At 40.5% G+C, this 16,973-nt stretch overlaps 1 protein-coding gene across 3 annotated transcripts in view; it reads left to right on the top strand.

The window, feature by feature from the left end:
* Positions 1-12,913, top strand: part of ksr1a (kinase suppressor of ras 1a) — a 27,703-nt gene extending 14,790 nt beyond the window's left edge. For 2 of the 3 annotated variants that reach the window (XM_032533662.1, XM_032533664.1), the window contains exons 3-21: positions 66-213; positions 305-794; positions 2,406-2,587; positions 3,020-3,089; positions 3,228-3,311; positions 3,529-3,590; positions 3,680-3,789; positions 4,531-4,699; positions 5,156-5,197; positions 5,532-5,580; positions 5,707-5,770; positions 6,466-6,741; positions 6,963-7,159; positions 7,627-7,723; positions 8,021-8,154; positions 8,577-8,708; positions 8,856-8,991; positions 9,947-10,080; positions 12,226-12,913. In XM_032533662.1, the coding sequence (XP_032389553.1) occupies positions 66-213; positions 305-794; positions 2,406-2,587; positions 3,020-3,089; positions 3,228-3,311; positions 3,529-3,590; positions 3,680-3,789; positions 4,531-4,699; positions 5,156-5,197; positions 5,532-5,580; positions 5,707-5,770; positions 6,466-6,741; positions 6,963-7,159; positions 7,627-7,723; positions 8,021-8,154; positions 8,577-8,708; positions 8,856-8,991; positions 9,947-10,080; positions 12,226-12,232 (2,583 nt within the window). In that variant the 3' untranslated portion in view covers positions 12,233-12,913. The remainder of the gene's footprint in view (positions 1-65; positions 214-304; positions 795-2,405; positions 2,588-3,019; positions 3,090-3,227; positions 3,312-3,528; positions 3,591-3,679; positions 3,790-4,530; positions 4,700-5,155; positions 5,198-5,531; positions 5,581-5,706; positions 5,771-6,465; positions 6,742-6,962; positions 7,160-7,626; positions 7,724-8,020; positions 8,155-8,576; positions 8,709-8,855; positions 8,992-9,946; positions 10,081-12,225) is intronic. The other variant, XM_032533663.1, reaches the window with a different exon arrangement.
* Positions 12,914-16,973: the final 4,060 nt, after the last annotated feature.

The raw sequence follows: 16,973 nt of genomic DNA, 5'->3' as shown, positions 1-16,973 counted from the left end.
TATAGTTATTGAGTAGTTATTGAGCGCTCAAACCTTTTCTTTTTCTTGGTATTGCTCTTGTGCAGGCAGTGGAAGCAAAGTTGTCTCTGGATGCCTTACTGCAGATGTCAGGTGTTCAGGTGAGGGATACACTGCGAAGACTTGGGTCCAGTTCAGAAGAATGTGCCAGGCTCAGTGCTGCCCTCTCCTGTCTGAAGAGTGCCACTGAATCAGGTATGTGTTTACTCCGGGATCAGCATGCATCACGTTGTATTCTTCTCATTCTTTCTATTCATGGTGTTTTTCTGTGTTGTCTGCCGTCCAGGAGGAGAGCTGAGGGACGACGGCAGTCTCTGGCTGTCTGAGCCCTCAAGGAGGGACAGTGGTTCTCTACTGACTGCAGACCAGCTAACCAGCCTGGGAACTCCACTCCGCTCTCACAGTCCCTCACCTCTCGCCCGCCCATCCGCCATCCAGTCCACCCCATCCACCCCCTGCGCTACCTTCCCTCATCCTCGCTCGGGCTCCGTGTCCGGGGTGCCCACGCCTGAGGCGCTGGCATCATACTCCTACAGCGAAAGCCCTCTTACAGATCCCTTCCCGATGTCCTTAGCTCGCACAGCTCGGCTCCACGGACACACTTCCACCCCACCCATAACTCCGCCGTCAAAGAGGCGTCACCGACTGAAGCCCCCATGCACCCCTCCACCTCCGTCCCGCAAAGTTCTGCATCTACTTCCCAACATCACCCTGACGCGCAGCAAAAGCCACGAGTCCCAGCTGGGCAACCGCATCGAGGACCCACCCACCAACAAGTAGGTGCTCACAAAGCTGTTTAATCCAACGTACTCTTGCAGAATTCACCCCTGACAAGAGATTTTCATAAGTAGGTCAGACTAGAACAAGATGGGAATCCTCAGATCACATTGTGATTGTAACAGTGTTCCACTGCTGGCTTTGTTAGCACGGGGCATCGGGGAGTGTGGGATTTTTCCCATTCCTTTATTATTTTACTTAATAGGGTAAGATGATTCTACATATTTCTAATTTAAGGATCCATTGATGTTACTACAAATGTCCTGTTAAGGTCTACACAATTTGATACACAGTGCTAATTTTCTCAAATCTCAATTTATTTAGCAGATTTTTTTGTTTACTAGATTCTTCTGCAAATTATACTATTCCATTACTAATAGATGAAGCAATACAATTCATTCTCACTGACATACAGTAGTAGTAGTTGACAGTTGGTAAGACGACTGTCAAGCACTATGTTAGCCATAATTGTGTACGGGTGGATACGATGTGTGTGAGCTCTGTAATAATTCCCCGCCCAGTGGACAAATGGAGGGAACAGATAGCAGGAGTGGGTTCTGTAACCTGCTTAAACGAGCATGATTATGGTGGTATTGAGGTAATTGGGTTACTTTTGCAGCCTCATGTTTCTTATCTCCTACTGATGAAAACAGTTGCTAGTGCAGTTTTCTTAAAAGCAGTTTGCAGTGTCTGGTTCTCACCTCAATCTCACACTGTGTCAGGACAGAAGCAGAGCTTTCCTCAGAAACACTCACATTCCCTCTCTCTCTCCTTCTTCCTCTCTCACATCCTTTCACATCCTGCCTGTTGCTCCTTTGCTCCGGCTGTATGAGTAAAGCTAATCCCCACACAGATTCCCAGAGATTATGACTCATGTCAAAACAGGAAGTTTTTCCTAGGACTAATGCTCAGAGGTGGTGAGATGCACACAGTCTCTCTCTCTCTCTCTCTCTCTCTCTCTCTCTCTCTCTCTCTCTCTCTCTCTCTCTCTCTCTCTCTCTCTCTCATATTTTTTTTTCTCTATTGTGATTGGAGGCACATACACAAACAAGCCACATGTTTATCCATAATATCCTGTATGTTTATGGAAGCTTTTGTGAAAGAGAAAAAAACGCCAAAGGCAGCAGAAGTAAATATAGTTGTCATAGATCCAAACACACACACACACACACAATCCTGCTAATATATCCTGTCTTTGTACACTGAATGGTGTATTACAATGGCAATTGGAAAACAGTCAGAGTTCTGTTGAAATAAAATTGAGGACTGATCAGATAAAATTAGGCAAATTGATGATTTTTCAAACTATGAACACTCACATGCGTTTGCGCGTGTGCGTGTGCGTGTGCGTGTGTGTGTGTGTGTGTGTGTGTGTGAAGATGGCACCGCTTGTGACTTGAGTTTAGGTGTTAAGGTTGTCACCCTTTTTTATCCCGTGCCAATGCTATTTAGGTACTCTCTCTAGCCCTTACATAACATGCCTTACACAGATCAGTCTGGTGTTGAAGCAATGCTGCGGACCTGCTCCAGCACCCAGTCTAGCGCGTTAGAAATGCCAGTTAAGGAAACACCAATATTCCCTTTTTTTCTGTTGCTTTCCATCTCTCCAGGTGTGTTAAAAAGAATAAGTTGTTACTGAATATGCAAGTTAACGGGAATGGATGTGAGGACTCGCCTTCTCGTTACCCCGTCATGTCAGCGCGGACCCCAGGAGTCACCCCAGCTACCACCACCGCGTCTTACACCCTGCCTGGCACGCCCACCCTCCTGGAGGAGCACAGCACCATTAAGAGTGAGTCATGCACCTCTGTACATTTGTTTTTTTTAATTTGCTTATTTGGTCAATATGCACATATGATGTGTCAATAATAGTCTATGTTTATCCATTAATTTAACCCGTGATGAATAAGAATAGATGGTTTGATTGGGTCTGAAAAGTTCTCACTCCTCATCTTTATTTCATATGCATTTATGTGCAAGTGTGTGTCCTTGTATTAGGGCTTGAACGTGACCTAACATCTGAAGCATTTCAATGTGTGGGAATCACACCCCAAATGTGGGCTGACTGTTCTAATGACAAAATCTGAAGTAATAAATGCTACGTTTTTTATGTAATTAACTACCCGGGTCAGTAGATACCAATTCTTTCTCGACATAACCTAATCCTTCCTCCGATCTTTCTCTCCTTCTTCCTGTCCTTCCCTCTCTCTCTTCCCCTGGCTAGATAACGTAGCAGGGCATCGCAGCTCCCCACAAGCAGTGAGAAGGGACATTGGCTTAGCAGTCACACACAGGTAGATGTTTTGCTCAGATACACTGCGTTCTATCCTAAGCTTACGTCATAATATACAGTATCTAACACACTAGATTTGTTATTAATGAAATGACAAAGAATATTCTAGGTTTTATAGCATTTCTTGTGTTTTATGTAGGTTTTCAACCAAGTCCTGGCTGTCCCAGACATGTCAGGTGTGCCAGAAGAACATGATGTTTGGGGTTAAGTGCAAACACTGTCGGTGAGTTATGCGCTTTCTTTTTAAAGGGTACGTCAATCAACTTTTAAGTGTTTTTGTTATTGACTGAGGCAGTAGAACAGTAGCATGTTAGAAATGCCGGTTAAGGAAACACAGGAGCTCTGACAGGATTCAATCCTTGGCCCTGAGAGTGCATGGAGCTGGACTAAAAGAGTGTTTTGGGTGTCATACGCTGATACTCTTCCTACTATCTGTGCAGGTTAAAGTGTCACAACAAATGCACAAAGGAAGCCCCATCCTGCAGAATCTCCTTTCTACCAAGTAAGCTTTGTTCTTTTCTCAATCTGCATGATTCAGTGGACGCAGTGCACTGTGCATAGACATTGTGACATTTCCAATTTCTTTTCCAGTCGCCAAAATTAGGAGGACTGAGTCCGTTCCGTCTGATATAAACAATCCTGTGGACCGGCCGCCAGAAGCACCGCAGTTCGGAACACTGCCAAAGGCCATTACAAAAAAGGTAAAATAAATACCGTATATAAAATCTAAATGGCTTAGGAGTTCTGCATTACAGCAAACAGCATTCCTTTGTGTAGACTTATAAAACATCACTGAATCATTGTGAAATTACAAACTATGATACCTGGGAATAAACTAGGTAAGCCATAGTGTAGAATGCCACTAAAATACCAGACTAGAGTTGTATATCCATGTCAAGCATTTGTATGTATGAAAATTAAGACCACAGCTACTTTATATAAGCCGTAGTGTAGAATGCCACAAAAATACCAGTCTAGACTTGTATCTCCATGCTAAGCATTTGTGTGTGTGTGTGTACATATATATATATATATATATATATATATATATATATATATATATATATATATATATATATATATATTACAAATCAGAGAGGTTTTCTATATATGAAAATTAAGACCATATTTGCACAGAAAACCTCTCTGATCTAATTCTACATGTGTTTGTTTTGAAGCTACAAGGCAAATAGTTCTGCAAGTCATTTTGCCGTCGGCTTTTCAGTCTTTTTTTGCCATCCGCCCTTTAAAAACATTAGTGAAGCTCACCCCATGTTATGCCATCATGCAATTCTTATCTCTGCCATAACACAATCCAGCAGGTTTTCCTTGAAATCACATTGACTGCTGCGATGTAAAAATGAAAGTAAAGCAAAGTGCGAAAGTCACCTTTTTAAATATCAACTCTTGATCATCGTTGGTATCCATCTCTACCCCACCAGGATCATCCTCCGGTGCTGAACCAGCTGGACTCCAGCAGCAATCCGTCCTCCACCACCTCGTCCACACCTTCGTCCCCTGCACCCTTCCAGCAGAGCAACCCTCCCAGCGCCACTCCACCACCCAACCCCTCGCCCAAAGGCCATCGGGACAACCGTTTCAACTTCCCAGGTGAGCCTCCCAGATGCCAGGACACAGAAACACAGCTGGAAATCCACGAGTACAGATAGCCTGAGAAACGCAAACAAATCCAGAAAACATATACTGTACGTGATAAAATGTGCATGTTAACATTTATGATCTTGATTTCTCTTAATTATAAGTATTATTTTCCTAAAATCACTTTTCCAGTCTAACAGTATTTAATAGTATGAGCCACAAACAACCCTTCTCTCTCTCTCTCTCTCTCTCTCTCTCTCTCTCTCTCTCTCTCTCTCTCTCTCTCTCTCTCTCTCTCTCTCTTTCTCTTTCTCTCTCTCTCTCTCTCTCTCTCTCCATATATGACATTAACACTAAAGAACTGTGCTTTTTTTAACAAGATCTGTTAATGTGAAGCTTCTCTAACCAAGAGTCTCTCTCCCTGCCATGCTTGTCGCTCTTCCCCTCTTCTTTTTTTCTGTGCAAAAGCTGCCTGTTACTTTCAGCATAGACAGCAGTTTATCTTCCCCGGTGAGTCCCAAAGTGTCATGCTGTCCACTCTTCAAACCTTAGATTCCCCGTACTGTCGTTTTCTCTGCCCTCTGCATGTTTGCTTTTAGGGTTGGAGCACTTAACTGTAGCTATCTTTCACTGTGTGCCAGCACTAGGATTGCATGTGTACACCTAACAACCTTCTGACACCATCTGCTGGTGGTAGTGGGAAAATGCATGAGCAGTCATCTTCTGTATGTGGTGGGATGAGGCCTTCCTAATAGAAAACGGGGGAACGTAATAGAGAGTTTAGAAAGTAATATAGTTTTTTCTCATCTCATTCCTTCCTAAACCATTTTACTTTTCTCTACAGATGTCTCCAGTCCTGCCCATTTGAATCCTGAAGTCCTCCAAGACACTGTGTAAGACATTTAATTATATATACTGTACAGTAGATAAACATACAGTATATACAATAAAGTTCACTCAATACTTTGTTTAATTTTTCTTGGTTTGTACTACTCTGATATCAATCTTCTGTATCACAGCAGTGAGATAGAGCAATCAGTGGATGACATACATGCTGAGCTGGTGGAAGATGAGGATGAAGAGGTAATGTTGCAACATGTTGCAGTCCAGAAACTACAGGTTTTACCGTCTGTATAATGAGGTTGTTCAGAGTCATATTTTTGAAAGGTGCATCCCATTCAGATGTTCGGGGACTGATATTGTCATCCATCAAAGGTAGCAGATATAAATAAGATGAGTTGATAGGCAGAAAGACTCCGATAGTCTGTTAACCAGACAAAGCTAAAAACAGTGCTGTTGACCCAGAACATCATGATAGAGAAACCGTCTCATTCTGAATGGATGTTTGTTATGGCACCAAGTTTAAAAAAAACAATAAAAAAAACAGCCGTCGAACCAGAGAGTCATGTTTCTTGTAAACACATTCTAACATGGCTGGCCTGGTATTGACCAAAAACAAAGCTCCACTGACATTTGTTCAAATCAGGTTTGACCTGTTGGGGTGATGTAGGTGCTGTGTTGTCTTGCTGACATGTAAATATCACTGCAGAGCTGGAGACAAAAATGTAATATTATAAGTCAATGATGGCTCACATTTATCTAATATATTGACTCACCCTATAAGACTACATGTATAACCATCCGATAGCAAGATGCAGATGCTTCATATGTCATTTTTGCCATTTTCTCACATCTGTAGAAACGTAGTCTTAATTTGTCAGAACATTGCCAGTGAGTAAGCACAATAGATTAACAAAGCCGTCGCCACACTCTTGCAGGAAGGGGAGGAGGAAATTGAGGTTGAAGATGAAGACCCCGACGCAGAGGACGATAATGAGGACGAAGAGGACGAGGACGAAGGGGAAGATGAGGAAGAGGACATGAGGATGAACGTGGGCTCAGACGGGGAGTGCGATGAGCTGGACGATCTGCCCAGCTCTCGGGGAAACCAGTGGAAGGGCCCCATCTCCCGCAAGGCCAGTCAGACCAGCGTCTACCTGCAGGAGTGGGACATCCCTTTTGAGCAGCTGGACCTCGGAGAACTCATAGGAAAGGTGAGAAACCTGACCTATATGTTAAATAGTATAGGTATCATGATAACCTGCTGAATTCCATTCAGCAAGATTATTTGTTCTGGAGAGGTCTGAAATATTGCAGTGCACACACTCCTGTGTCATTGTTTCTTGGGGGTTCATAATGCAAGTTGTATGTTTTGTTTGTTTTATGTGTCATAGACACTTCAAAAGGCTCTTGTGCTTGTCGTCTGTTGATGCAGGGCCGCTGGGGCAAAGTGCACAAAGGTCGGTGGCACGGCGAGGTAGCTATCCGACTCCTTGAGATTGATGGGAACAATCAGGACCATCTGAAGCTCTTTAAGAAGGAGGTGATGAACTACAGACAGACCAGGCACGAGAATGTGGTCCTGTTCATGGGGGCCTGCATGGCTCCGCCCCACCTAGCCATCATCACCAGGTGAGGGTAGAAATATATAACTCTGAAATATGGCTGTGCAATTAATTTTCAATTATGATTAAATTTCAGTTGCGATTACAATTTCGGACTTCGAGAAATCACAAAAAAACAGAGTAGTCTAGAAAAAAAACACGATTATTTTGCACATCACATTTTGCAAATAAACTCTTTTTTTTTTGTCTAGTGTACTGAGTGAAAAAGGAAATTTTCCAGTTTGAGGGGTTTTCACTGTTGATTTTTGTAACAGTTTTACGGTTTTTAAAATTTAATAATTGCAACTTTTTTCCAAAAGTCAATGAGAAATTGTGTTAAATAATCGTGATTTAAATATTGACCAAAATAATTGCGATTATGATTTTTTTTTTCTTTTTTCTTTTCTTAATCGAGCCACCCTACTGTGAAATAATTTTAACCTTAAAACATATGTTTTAATCTTGAATGTATTCTTTTATTCTCTCTCACCACAGTTTCTGCAAAGGGAGGACACTGTATTCAGTTGTTCGAGACACAAAGAACACTTTGGATATTAATAAGACAAGACAGATTGCTCAGGAGATTGTAAAGGTATTTTTTTCTTAAATATGTATTCAAACCTCTCATAGATGAAGCCACGTTGCATGTCCACGAACTGACTTTCATTATAAGAAACAGGAAATCTGTAATACAACAAAGCCAAATATATTGAAATGCTAATGTTTATAAATCGTTTTCCATTTTTGAAATGTGGTTCCTTTTGCTTTCTTTGTATGGAATTCAAGAGTATGTTGTCAAATCAGACCAAATCATTATGTGCGAAGAAAAAAAAGAAAAGAAAATGCCATAGCAAAAACACTCAAACTGTCACTTTGTCTTCCGACACAGGGAATGGGCTATCTGCACGCTAAAGGAATTGTTCACAAGGACTTGAAGTCAAAGAACGTTTTTCATGATACCAATAAAGTCATAATCACTGACTTCGGGCTGTTTGGGATCTCTGGAGTTGTTCAGGAGGGGAGGTAAGAAACGTCTCTCCGGAGGCCTTAAAAACATAAGCTCAGCCAAAGTGCTCTTCACACCACACTGCTATTACCTGGGGAGGGCCAGTGATTTGTAATAATTGCTGCCGTCCACAATGGCTCCAGTCCTGCAGGTATATTCTTTTTCAAAGGCTGAACTCTGCTGATTTTAAAATCTGAATACTTTCCAGCACACTCTTGTTTTATGTACTTTTTGAGCACACAGCTTGCTAATGTTACACTCCCCTTTGTGTATGGCTTCATGAAAAGCTTTTGTTCACAGAAGTTGGAAATAGACTGCATTTAGTTAATGCATTTTCCACTCCATTTAATACATCTCTCCACTCAGATTTTCCACTCCATTGATTTGTTACTGACAAATGTATACCCTCTTTTTTTTTTTTTCTTTTCTTTTCTTCCAGGCGTGAAAACAAACTCAAACTTCCACATGGCTGGATTTGTTACCTTGCACCAGAGATTGTGTGCAGGATGAGCCCAGGTAACAACGAGGACCGCCTTCCTTTTTCCACAGCGGCAGATGTGTACGCCTTTGGGTGAGTTCTGCACACTCATCTTAGTTAACTTAGTTTAAGCACTGGAGACCTACTGTTGCGTCACACCTGTTTGTGACTAAAACAAGCTTACTTTACTGAGAGAGTTGACAGAATGATCATACTTTTTTTTATTTTGTTCCCTTTAAGCACCATTTGGTATGAGCTTCAAGCTAGGGACTGGCCCATCACCAACCAGCATGTGGAAGCTACCATCTGGCAGGTGGGGAGCGGAGAGGGCATAAAGAAGGTCTTGGCGGAGATCAGCCTCGGCAAGGAGGTCACTGTGAGTTCAAACACATACACACGCACACGGTGTGTCGGTCTTTAAGAAAAGGTTGTCTTGTTTGTCTTTTTGTTCTGCCTGTATAATAGTGGCAAATCCTCAGCCGTGCTCTTGTGATGGACAGATGGGAAGATGTTGCAAAACTTTTTATAATAATCATCATTCATGGTCCCCAGTTTAGAGTGTAGGGGAGGGGGGGGGAACAAAAATTGAATGTATCCTGATTATTTTTTTATTTTTTTCCAAAAAATTTAAAATCGATTCTTTTCCCTAGAATCAATATTATATTTATGTATTTTTGTAGCCAACGATTCACCTAAAGATTTTTTGGGTTTATACGATAATGCTGACACCGACTACATCCTATCCGTTTCCAGCAAAAGAACAAAAGCAGAAAATGCAGAATACCCATGTTCTGTACAAATGAAATAAATGTCAGACTGACATGTTGAAGACTGAAACGCGATGTTTATTCTTCTTAGAAAACAATTAGTTTTTAGAAGATAATTTTTTGGGCCATTTTCAGCATTTTATTTTGATAGGACAGCTAAAGACATGAAAGGGGTGAGAGAGGGGGGGGAATGACATGCAGCAAAGGGACGCATGTCGGAGTCGAACCCTGGCCCGCTGCGTCGAGGAGTTGACTCTAGGTAGCTCTACCAACTGAGCTATTCGGGCACCCAATTTTTAGAAATGTTTAATAATATATTGCCTCTAGAAGTGTACTATTCAATTATTTTGTTTTGTTAAATTAGGAAAAGAAAATTACAATACTCTATACTATCGAATCGCAATACTTCTAGAATCGCAATAAATGAAAATCGCAAAATAAATCCAGTCGGCACCCATGTATGGTGAAAGAATTGATTCGGGTCAAAACTGTTTGGCCCCAGCCAAGTGAATGCATGGCTCAGTGGGTTGCCAGGTGCGCTGACTGAGTGGTTTGTCGTCTCAGGAGATCCTCTCTGCCTGCTGGGCGTACGACCTGAGAGACAGGCCCACCTTCACCCAGCTGGCCGACATGCTTGAGAAGCTGCCCAAACTCAACCGCAGGCTCTCCCACCCTGGACACTTCTGGAAGTCTGCAGAGTAGGTATCCAGAAATAAAGGACAATGTGAAGACACTGGACGTGTGGAAAATAATATACATACATACTGTATATATGAGTGGTTATTGTATATTTTCTGGTTCCTTGTGGTACAATCGCTTGTCGGTGAGGCTCCCGTTAGTCTTTGACTCCAGACTCTACAAACAATGGGACTGAAGCCTTCAGGGGTTAGGGTTACTGAGTCTTGTTTATAAATGACATTCGTAAATGGATATTTTTTGTTTGATAGATTTTGAAAATAACACAAGGTTAAGTATTTCATCATTTCTGTTCACCGTCACACGTGACCTAAATACACTGCACCAAAGCATAGCTCTTCTCAGCTCGGCTGTTGCTTGCTCTCTAACGAAATGTGAACTATGTGGTTTATATGTTTAAATGTAAATAGTAGAGTTTAATTTGTTCATTGTCACACAAAACCCTTTTTGACAGAAAAATGTTTAACAAGAAGTAACTGTAATCATATGTTTAGTTTTAGAGAAATACATGACTAGATAGATACTTTATTCATCCCGAAGAAAACTTTAGCACATAGCACATTTTAGCATATAAACACACGTACATGTACATACACACATATACTGTACATACTGTATATACATACACACACATATATATATATATATATATATATATATATATACACACTAACACACACAAACAAATCATCATCTACAGATCATCTCGATAAAGAGCTTTTGACTGTTTGAGTCTGAGTGTAAGACTTATATGAGAGATCCAAACTAATATGAAGTTATAAGTTGTATTTTTTTTATTTCTGTCCTCGTGCGCACATTTTGCGAGAAACATCACATAGAAGACGTCAAGTGTGTGATCCCTCAGTTAATTCATTTCTTTGTTCTCACTTTTCATCTACCTATAAATACAGGCCATGTTGTGTCATAGCATCGGAAGTAGAGCCCGACCGATAATATCAGCGGGCCGATATTATCGACCCGCCGATATTATCGACCGATATTAGAGATTTCCTGATCTATCGGTATCAGCATTTATAATGGCAGATTTTTTTTGTTATATTTATTCATCAGAATCATTTATAATAACCAATAAATTATTCTGATAAATGAATATTTAAAAAATAAAAACGGACTGTCGACCATGTTACGAGCGTTGGCGTTAGTCTGTCCACCAGAGGGCGGTCTACAACGTCCCAGTCGGCAACACTGATTTTTTTTTTGTTAGTGTGTTTGTGTTTAAAAGACTTTAAGTTTCATATCTTAAGTTTGTATTTTTATACATTTTATTTATTATAACAAATATATTTTGATGTTCTTCTGTTCTGTTGTGACATTAAAATAAATTATTATTATTGTTTTAGTGAGAACTCATAAATAACTACAAATAGCTAATGTTAGGGAGATCTGTCTAAGTTTTGTAACGCGTTTCTGGATTTTTAATTAAAATATGTATCGGCCGATTTATCGGCATATCAGATTTTTAAATAACCAAATATTTGTATCATATCGGCTTTAAAAATCCTTGATCGGTCGGGCTCTAATCTGAAGTTGAGCGCAGCTGTCCAAAGTGTGAAACAACCAAGTAAAAATAGTTTGAATTCCTACAAAAACACTAGATGTGGGAGAATTTTCTGACCTAAAAAGTCATGACCAGAAAATCTGGAGAAAAAAAACATTTAGAACTTATTTCTCACATGTTGTTATCTCCATATGTACAGTATATGGTAATACTGGACAGTTCTACACTAGAAGGGATTTTATCCTCTCTTTAAGCAGACCAGCTCTTTCCGTTCCTGCTCCTACTCACCATCTACACATTTGTTTACGTGACTTTATTACAACTTTGCTTTCACACCATGTTTCGCACATGTTTCCGCTTCTTATTCAGGACTTGCTTCTTCTTTTTATAAATACAAATCACTTAAATAGGTCCGCTTGGTCATAAAATTATGAAATCTTAAAACAATTTTTTGACCTGTTTTTATGTAGTGAATGTCCTTTTAACTAATATACATGTGTGTAAAGTCTTGCTGCTTTTCAAATGATGCTTTCTCCTCTGTAAAGCCGTTACACTTCCACTAACCGTCTAACGTTTGTGTTTTCCTTTTGCTCTTTTCCCTCTTTTCTTTTTCTATTGTCTAATCTAGGTTGTAGCAGTCACTCTGAAACATAAGCAATGCAAAACAAAGCCTGGGTCTGCCTTGCATGCTCCTGTATCCTTAACTCTTGCAGGATTGATCAAAGCATTGCCTCCGCCTGAAACAGACACCGCTCCCACTAATCCACAGTCTGATCTTCCATGTCTAACCGTTGCGTTTACTTGTTGGGAAGAGAGGATCGGTGGAGCAAGGTGTGGCAATGGGGTGTGGGCACCTGCTGTCGTTCTTCACGCTTTCCCTCCTTTGGTCTAATATCTCTTTGCCTTTCTTTTAGTTTTTGTTCTGTAATGTTGTTTGGGGGGACTCTGAGGCCTGTGCATAACTGACTTGTGGCGTCTGGGCTGAGACTGACTGACTGACTGGTGTGCTGTGGTCTGTGCCCGCGGATGGCTGCCATGTTCTCGGCCTGCTCATCTTCTCTGTGCTGCTGTGACGTGGTTGTTTTCGCCGGGGCTCTGACCTCACGGCTCTTTTTCTCTCTGAAACACACACACACACTCTGCTGGACATAAAATGGACCCTACCACCAAATGGACCACTTCGTTTAGCTGTGTTTTCCCTGAGGGGGAACTGCCCCTCTGCTCATCTCTCAGCTTTTAATGGTTGCGTGATGGCATGTGCGGAGATGGTCACCAGCCCATCTCTCCACACAATATGCACTTTGTCACCAGGAGAATTTTTTTTTTATCATGAACTCTTTTCGTTGTTGTTGTTGTTTAGTTTGGTTTTGAATAGTCATATTTGCAGTGTTTTTTTTTCGTTACCTTCAGGCGGGTCTCAAAGGTTTGGAGAGTGTGATATGCTCACTTGTTTGTTGTCTTTTTGGAGTATAACCTGGTAAATTCACTGTTTATTGGATGCATTTGAAAAACGGGGCACTGATGAAGACTTCTGTAGGCTAAACAACAGCTAATATGAAAAGACACAGTTGAAATATTCCCATCATCGTTCACAATCCACATGGGAATAGAATAATGCTGGCTATTTCTAAGACTTTTTTAAATTTTTTTTTTAAATAATGTCCATCCATTGAAGTGTAAAGTGCACCTTATGAGAACGAGTTATTTAGAAAGATCCGTCTTTCAAGAAGTTGAGTGATTTCATTATCTGCTCAAAAAAAATATAGAAATTAGGAACCCGGCGCAAGTGTCCTATATCTTCCTTAAACATTACCTCTTGTGCGCGCTTGTGTATACTGTTTGTGATTGCTGGCTTCAGTTGGAGTGCTTGTATTTATGTGTTGTGTGTGCGTGCACGTGTGACTGAGTGAGCGTACCGTGTTGGAATACGTAGGGTTGGTTTTTTGTGAAAGACTGCAATAAATGTTGTGTTGCAATTCCAATGGTATGTAATGTACATACATTATTTAATGTAAAGCAAATGAACATGATTCTTCTAATATTTGTATAAACATTTTATATGTAAAATACATCAACATTTTTGAATAGGTACTGCTATGGCTATTACAGATGTGTATATATATTTATATTTTTTTCATGTATAAAATCCTGTATAAAAAGCTGTACATTTTTTTTAGAATGGGCCAATACATGTTTTTTTATGTTATTGTAAAAATTCATATTTTTGTATTGCATGTGACTACCATTCTGTACACGCAGTTTCTGTTTTCATCCATGAAAGACAATAAAATGAGGCTTGTCATGTAACAATGGAGTGGGCACAGTTATTTTACTGTTGTAATGCAGTTATCGCCTTCCTGGCAGTATGAGGCTACAGAGTAACGGATGTATGCTGAGACAAATTTTGTTTCTCACTTCCAAACAACAGATTTATTAATGCTCGATGGTACGTTCCAGTTCCGGTTGTTGGATTTCACTTACGTACACTGGGTGTGCACAGTATAGAAAGACAAAAGAATCTTGAGCTTTTACTGAGATTTCAATATCATAAAAAGAGGAAAAAATGCAGACGCTCATAAGAAATGCCATAAAAACATGCAATTTAAATCACTTCGTGATTGTGCTGAGTAGATGTGGCTTTACCTAAGAAGAAAAAAAACAGGATACGGATTATAAGGGTTGTTAAGACTGGGACAAAGATGGGAAGCCCATGCATATGTGGATTCAAAGCATATTTATTATGTATGACAATAATTCCAGATTTTACAAACCAAACAATGGGGGGAGTGGATCAAGAAGGATCAATGTAGGAAGGAGAGTGAAAAGTTTGTATTTATGTGAAAATGACTCTAGATTGTGTAGGAAGACGTAGGTTTCATGTCCCTAAAGGCCCTGCTTGAAATGAAATGAAAGAAAGTTTTGTCAGAGTTGTCTTTCCTACGTCAGTGAACCTTGAAGCTCCTTTGAATAGTTCACGAAGAAGCTTGTAGCAGCAGTGTAATGTTTCAAGTCTCAGTTGGCCTCTAGGTGGCATAAAGACCCAACAGAAAGTACCAGTCACATTCAGTCTTTGTGTTCTGAGCTGTTTTTTTTTTTACAACAGCTGTGCACATTTTACATGAAGTTGGCCTATATCATTTTTTGTGGCATGGTATGCTATGCTTTTTTCACGTGTGTATTTATGCAATGTTCAAGTGTGAAAGACTAATCATTCTTTAACCTAGAACAGCTGAATCAGCTAACAGGAAAATAAGCTACTATCTCCTACATCTGGAAACCGCTTGAGCTTGTGAGTTTGTCAGCTAAAATGTCTGAAGCTCTTCCAGAAATAATGGAGGGTGATTTAGAATGCATTTAGGAAGACATCTCTGCATAACAGCATATGATCTGGTTCGTAACGGATTCACTCATTCAAGCTTCATAAAAAAACAAAAACATTTGGGCTTATGCAGCTTTTAAGCCATGACTATCAAACGTTTTTAATATGAAGCCTTGGGAGCTGTCAGTAAAATGATAAATACTGCTTGCATTCTAAGTGTGGCTAGGACCAGGAAGAATGATATTGTAGATTGATTTCTGCATACTGGTATCAATCCAGCAGAAAAGAAAGGACCTTATATCCTGGCTGATGATGCACTGCAACCAAAAGCTCTTTGACTCCGACTGGTACTGGAGCTCATGGCCAGCATTTGGTGAGAGGAAACTGTTTCCTTCACTGTGAGACACAACGTCCTTTCTTCCCTGCATGGCAAACAATTAGTCATTTGTCTGTTTTTGTTATTTGCTTTCACCAAATTCTGGGCCTGAGGAATATTGATACATGCAGAACCAATGCATTTACTTTTCCTCACCATCTACACTTTAACAGTGGGAAGATGATTTATGACTCTGGGTTGAGATTATCTACTCTGAACTGCCTTCTGTAGCCCTCAATCTTAACTCTAGCCAAACAGTAACCTAGTCAGTGGTGGAATGTTTATGTACATTTGCTCAAGTACTGTACTTAAGTCCAAATTTGAGTTACTTGTACTTTATTTGAGTCTTTTCATGCCACGTTCTACTTGTTCTCCACTACACTACAGAGAGAAAAATCCTACTTTTTATTCCCCTACCTTAATTTGACAGCTTTAGTTACTAGTTAGAAATTAAGCGTTTTGCATACAAAACAAATGTACTTTAAAAACATATGTTTTATTACAAATTAAACCACCCAATAATCTACAGGCCTAGAAGTCCAGCTGAACACAGAACTGTTTGGATCGTAACTAAAATGTGAGGATTGTTCTGCATGGAGTTCTTTTACTTTTAATACTTTAAGTGCATTTTCCTGATGATACTTAAATACTTTTCAACACAGGATTTTTACAGTGAAGTATTAGTAATGTTACTTCAGTAAAGGATCTGAATACTTCTTCCACCACTGAACCTAGTGTACTACTGACAGCATTGTGCCCTGGACTGCACTTAGCCTCTCAGCTCATCACAATCGATAAAGTGCACAGACTGTCATAAATTGTTTCAGAAGATTGCCGTGCTCAACAAATTTGAGCTGGAGAAATCTACTGAACTCCACGACACCCTGCCAATGTCTTCTGCTGGCGAGTTTCTTCATCAGAATTCAACTGGAAGACTGGTCTCCCACAGGGCAAGATTTGTGCATTCAGTTCAGCCAACTTTGGAAATAAATAGACAAATGAATTCAGTTCATTTTACATGTGGGGGCCTGTGATCCGAAGATTTTATAGAGCTGTATTGTTGTCTGGACAAACTGGGGACCCGGTTTTTTGTTAGTAGAACACTGCCAACGGTCAACAGAGGGATCAACAATTGTTAAGCAGACTCTTAGGATGCCACACATGGCTCAGCAAAACCTGCGATCTGATGAAAGCATCAATCATTTTGATGTCTTCAATCTGTTCTGGGGGACGCAGGCGTCTTTTCAAAGCAGATGGTCTCCACCCATCGGCCAGGCCTTGGACGATGCACTCTGACACATAGCAGCCTTGACGGGACAAAGACAAGACATCGTAGCTCCAACGTCAGCATGTTGATAGTCTATATCCACGACGTTCCACTCCCGTGATTGTTCCGGTGCTGTCGGAAATTCCGCCGGATTTCACTCTTTTTAGCCGGATGTCCTTTTACCTTCCGCTTTCACTGTGTTGGAATTTTAAACTCCGGAGGATTTATGAGGACTGTGGTCATCTGCTCCTTAGATCTCTGCAGCTAGCTAGACTATATGTCCAATCCGAGTTTTCTGCTGCATGACTTTTGAACGTACACACCTTCCACCAAAACAAGATCCTTCCCGAGGCTATTTTGCAGTAGGACCATAGCTCTGCCAGGTGCATGGATGATTGTGATTGGTTTAAAGAA

This window comes from Etheostoma spectabile, chromosome 13 (genome assembly GCF_008692095.1).
Source record: "Etheostoma spectabile isolate EspeVRDwgs_2016 chromosome 13, UIUC_Espe_1.0, whole genome shotgun sequence".
NCBI classification, from domain to species: Eukaryota; Metazoa; Chordata; class Actinopteri; order Perciformes; family Percidae; genus Etheostoma; species Etheostoma spectabile.
The sequence above is the reverse complement of the archived record's forward strand: the minus strand, read 5'-3'. Positions and strand labels throughout refer to the sequence as shown.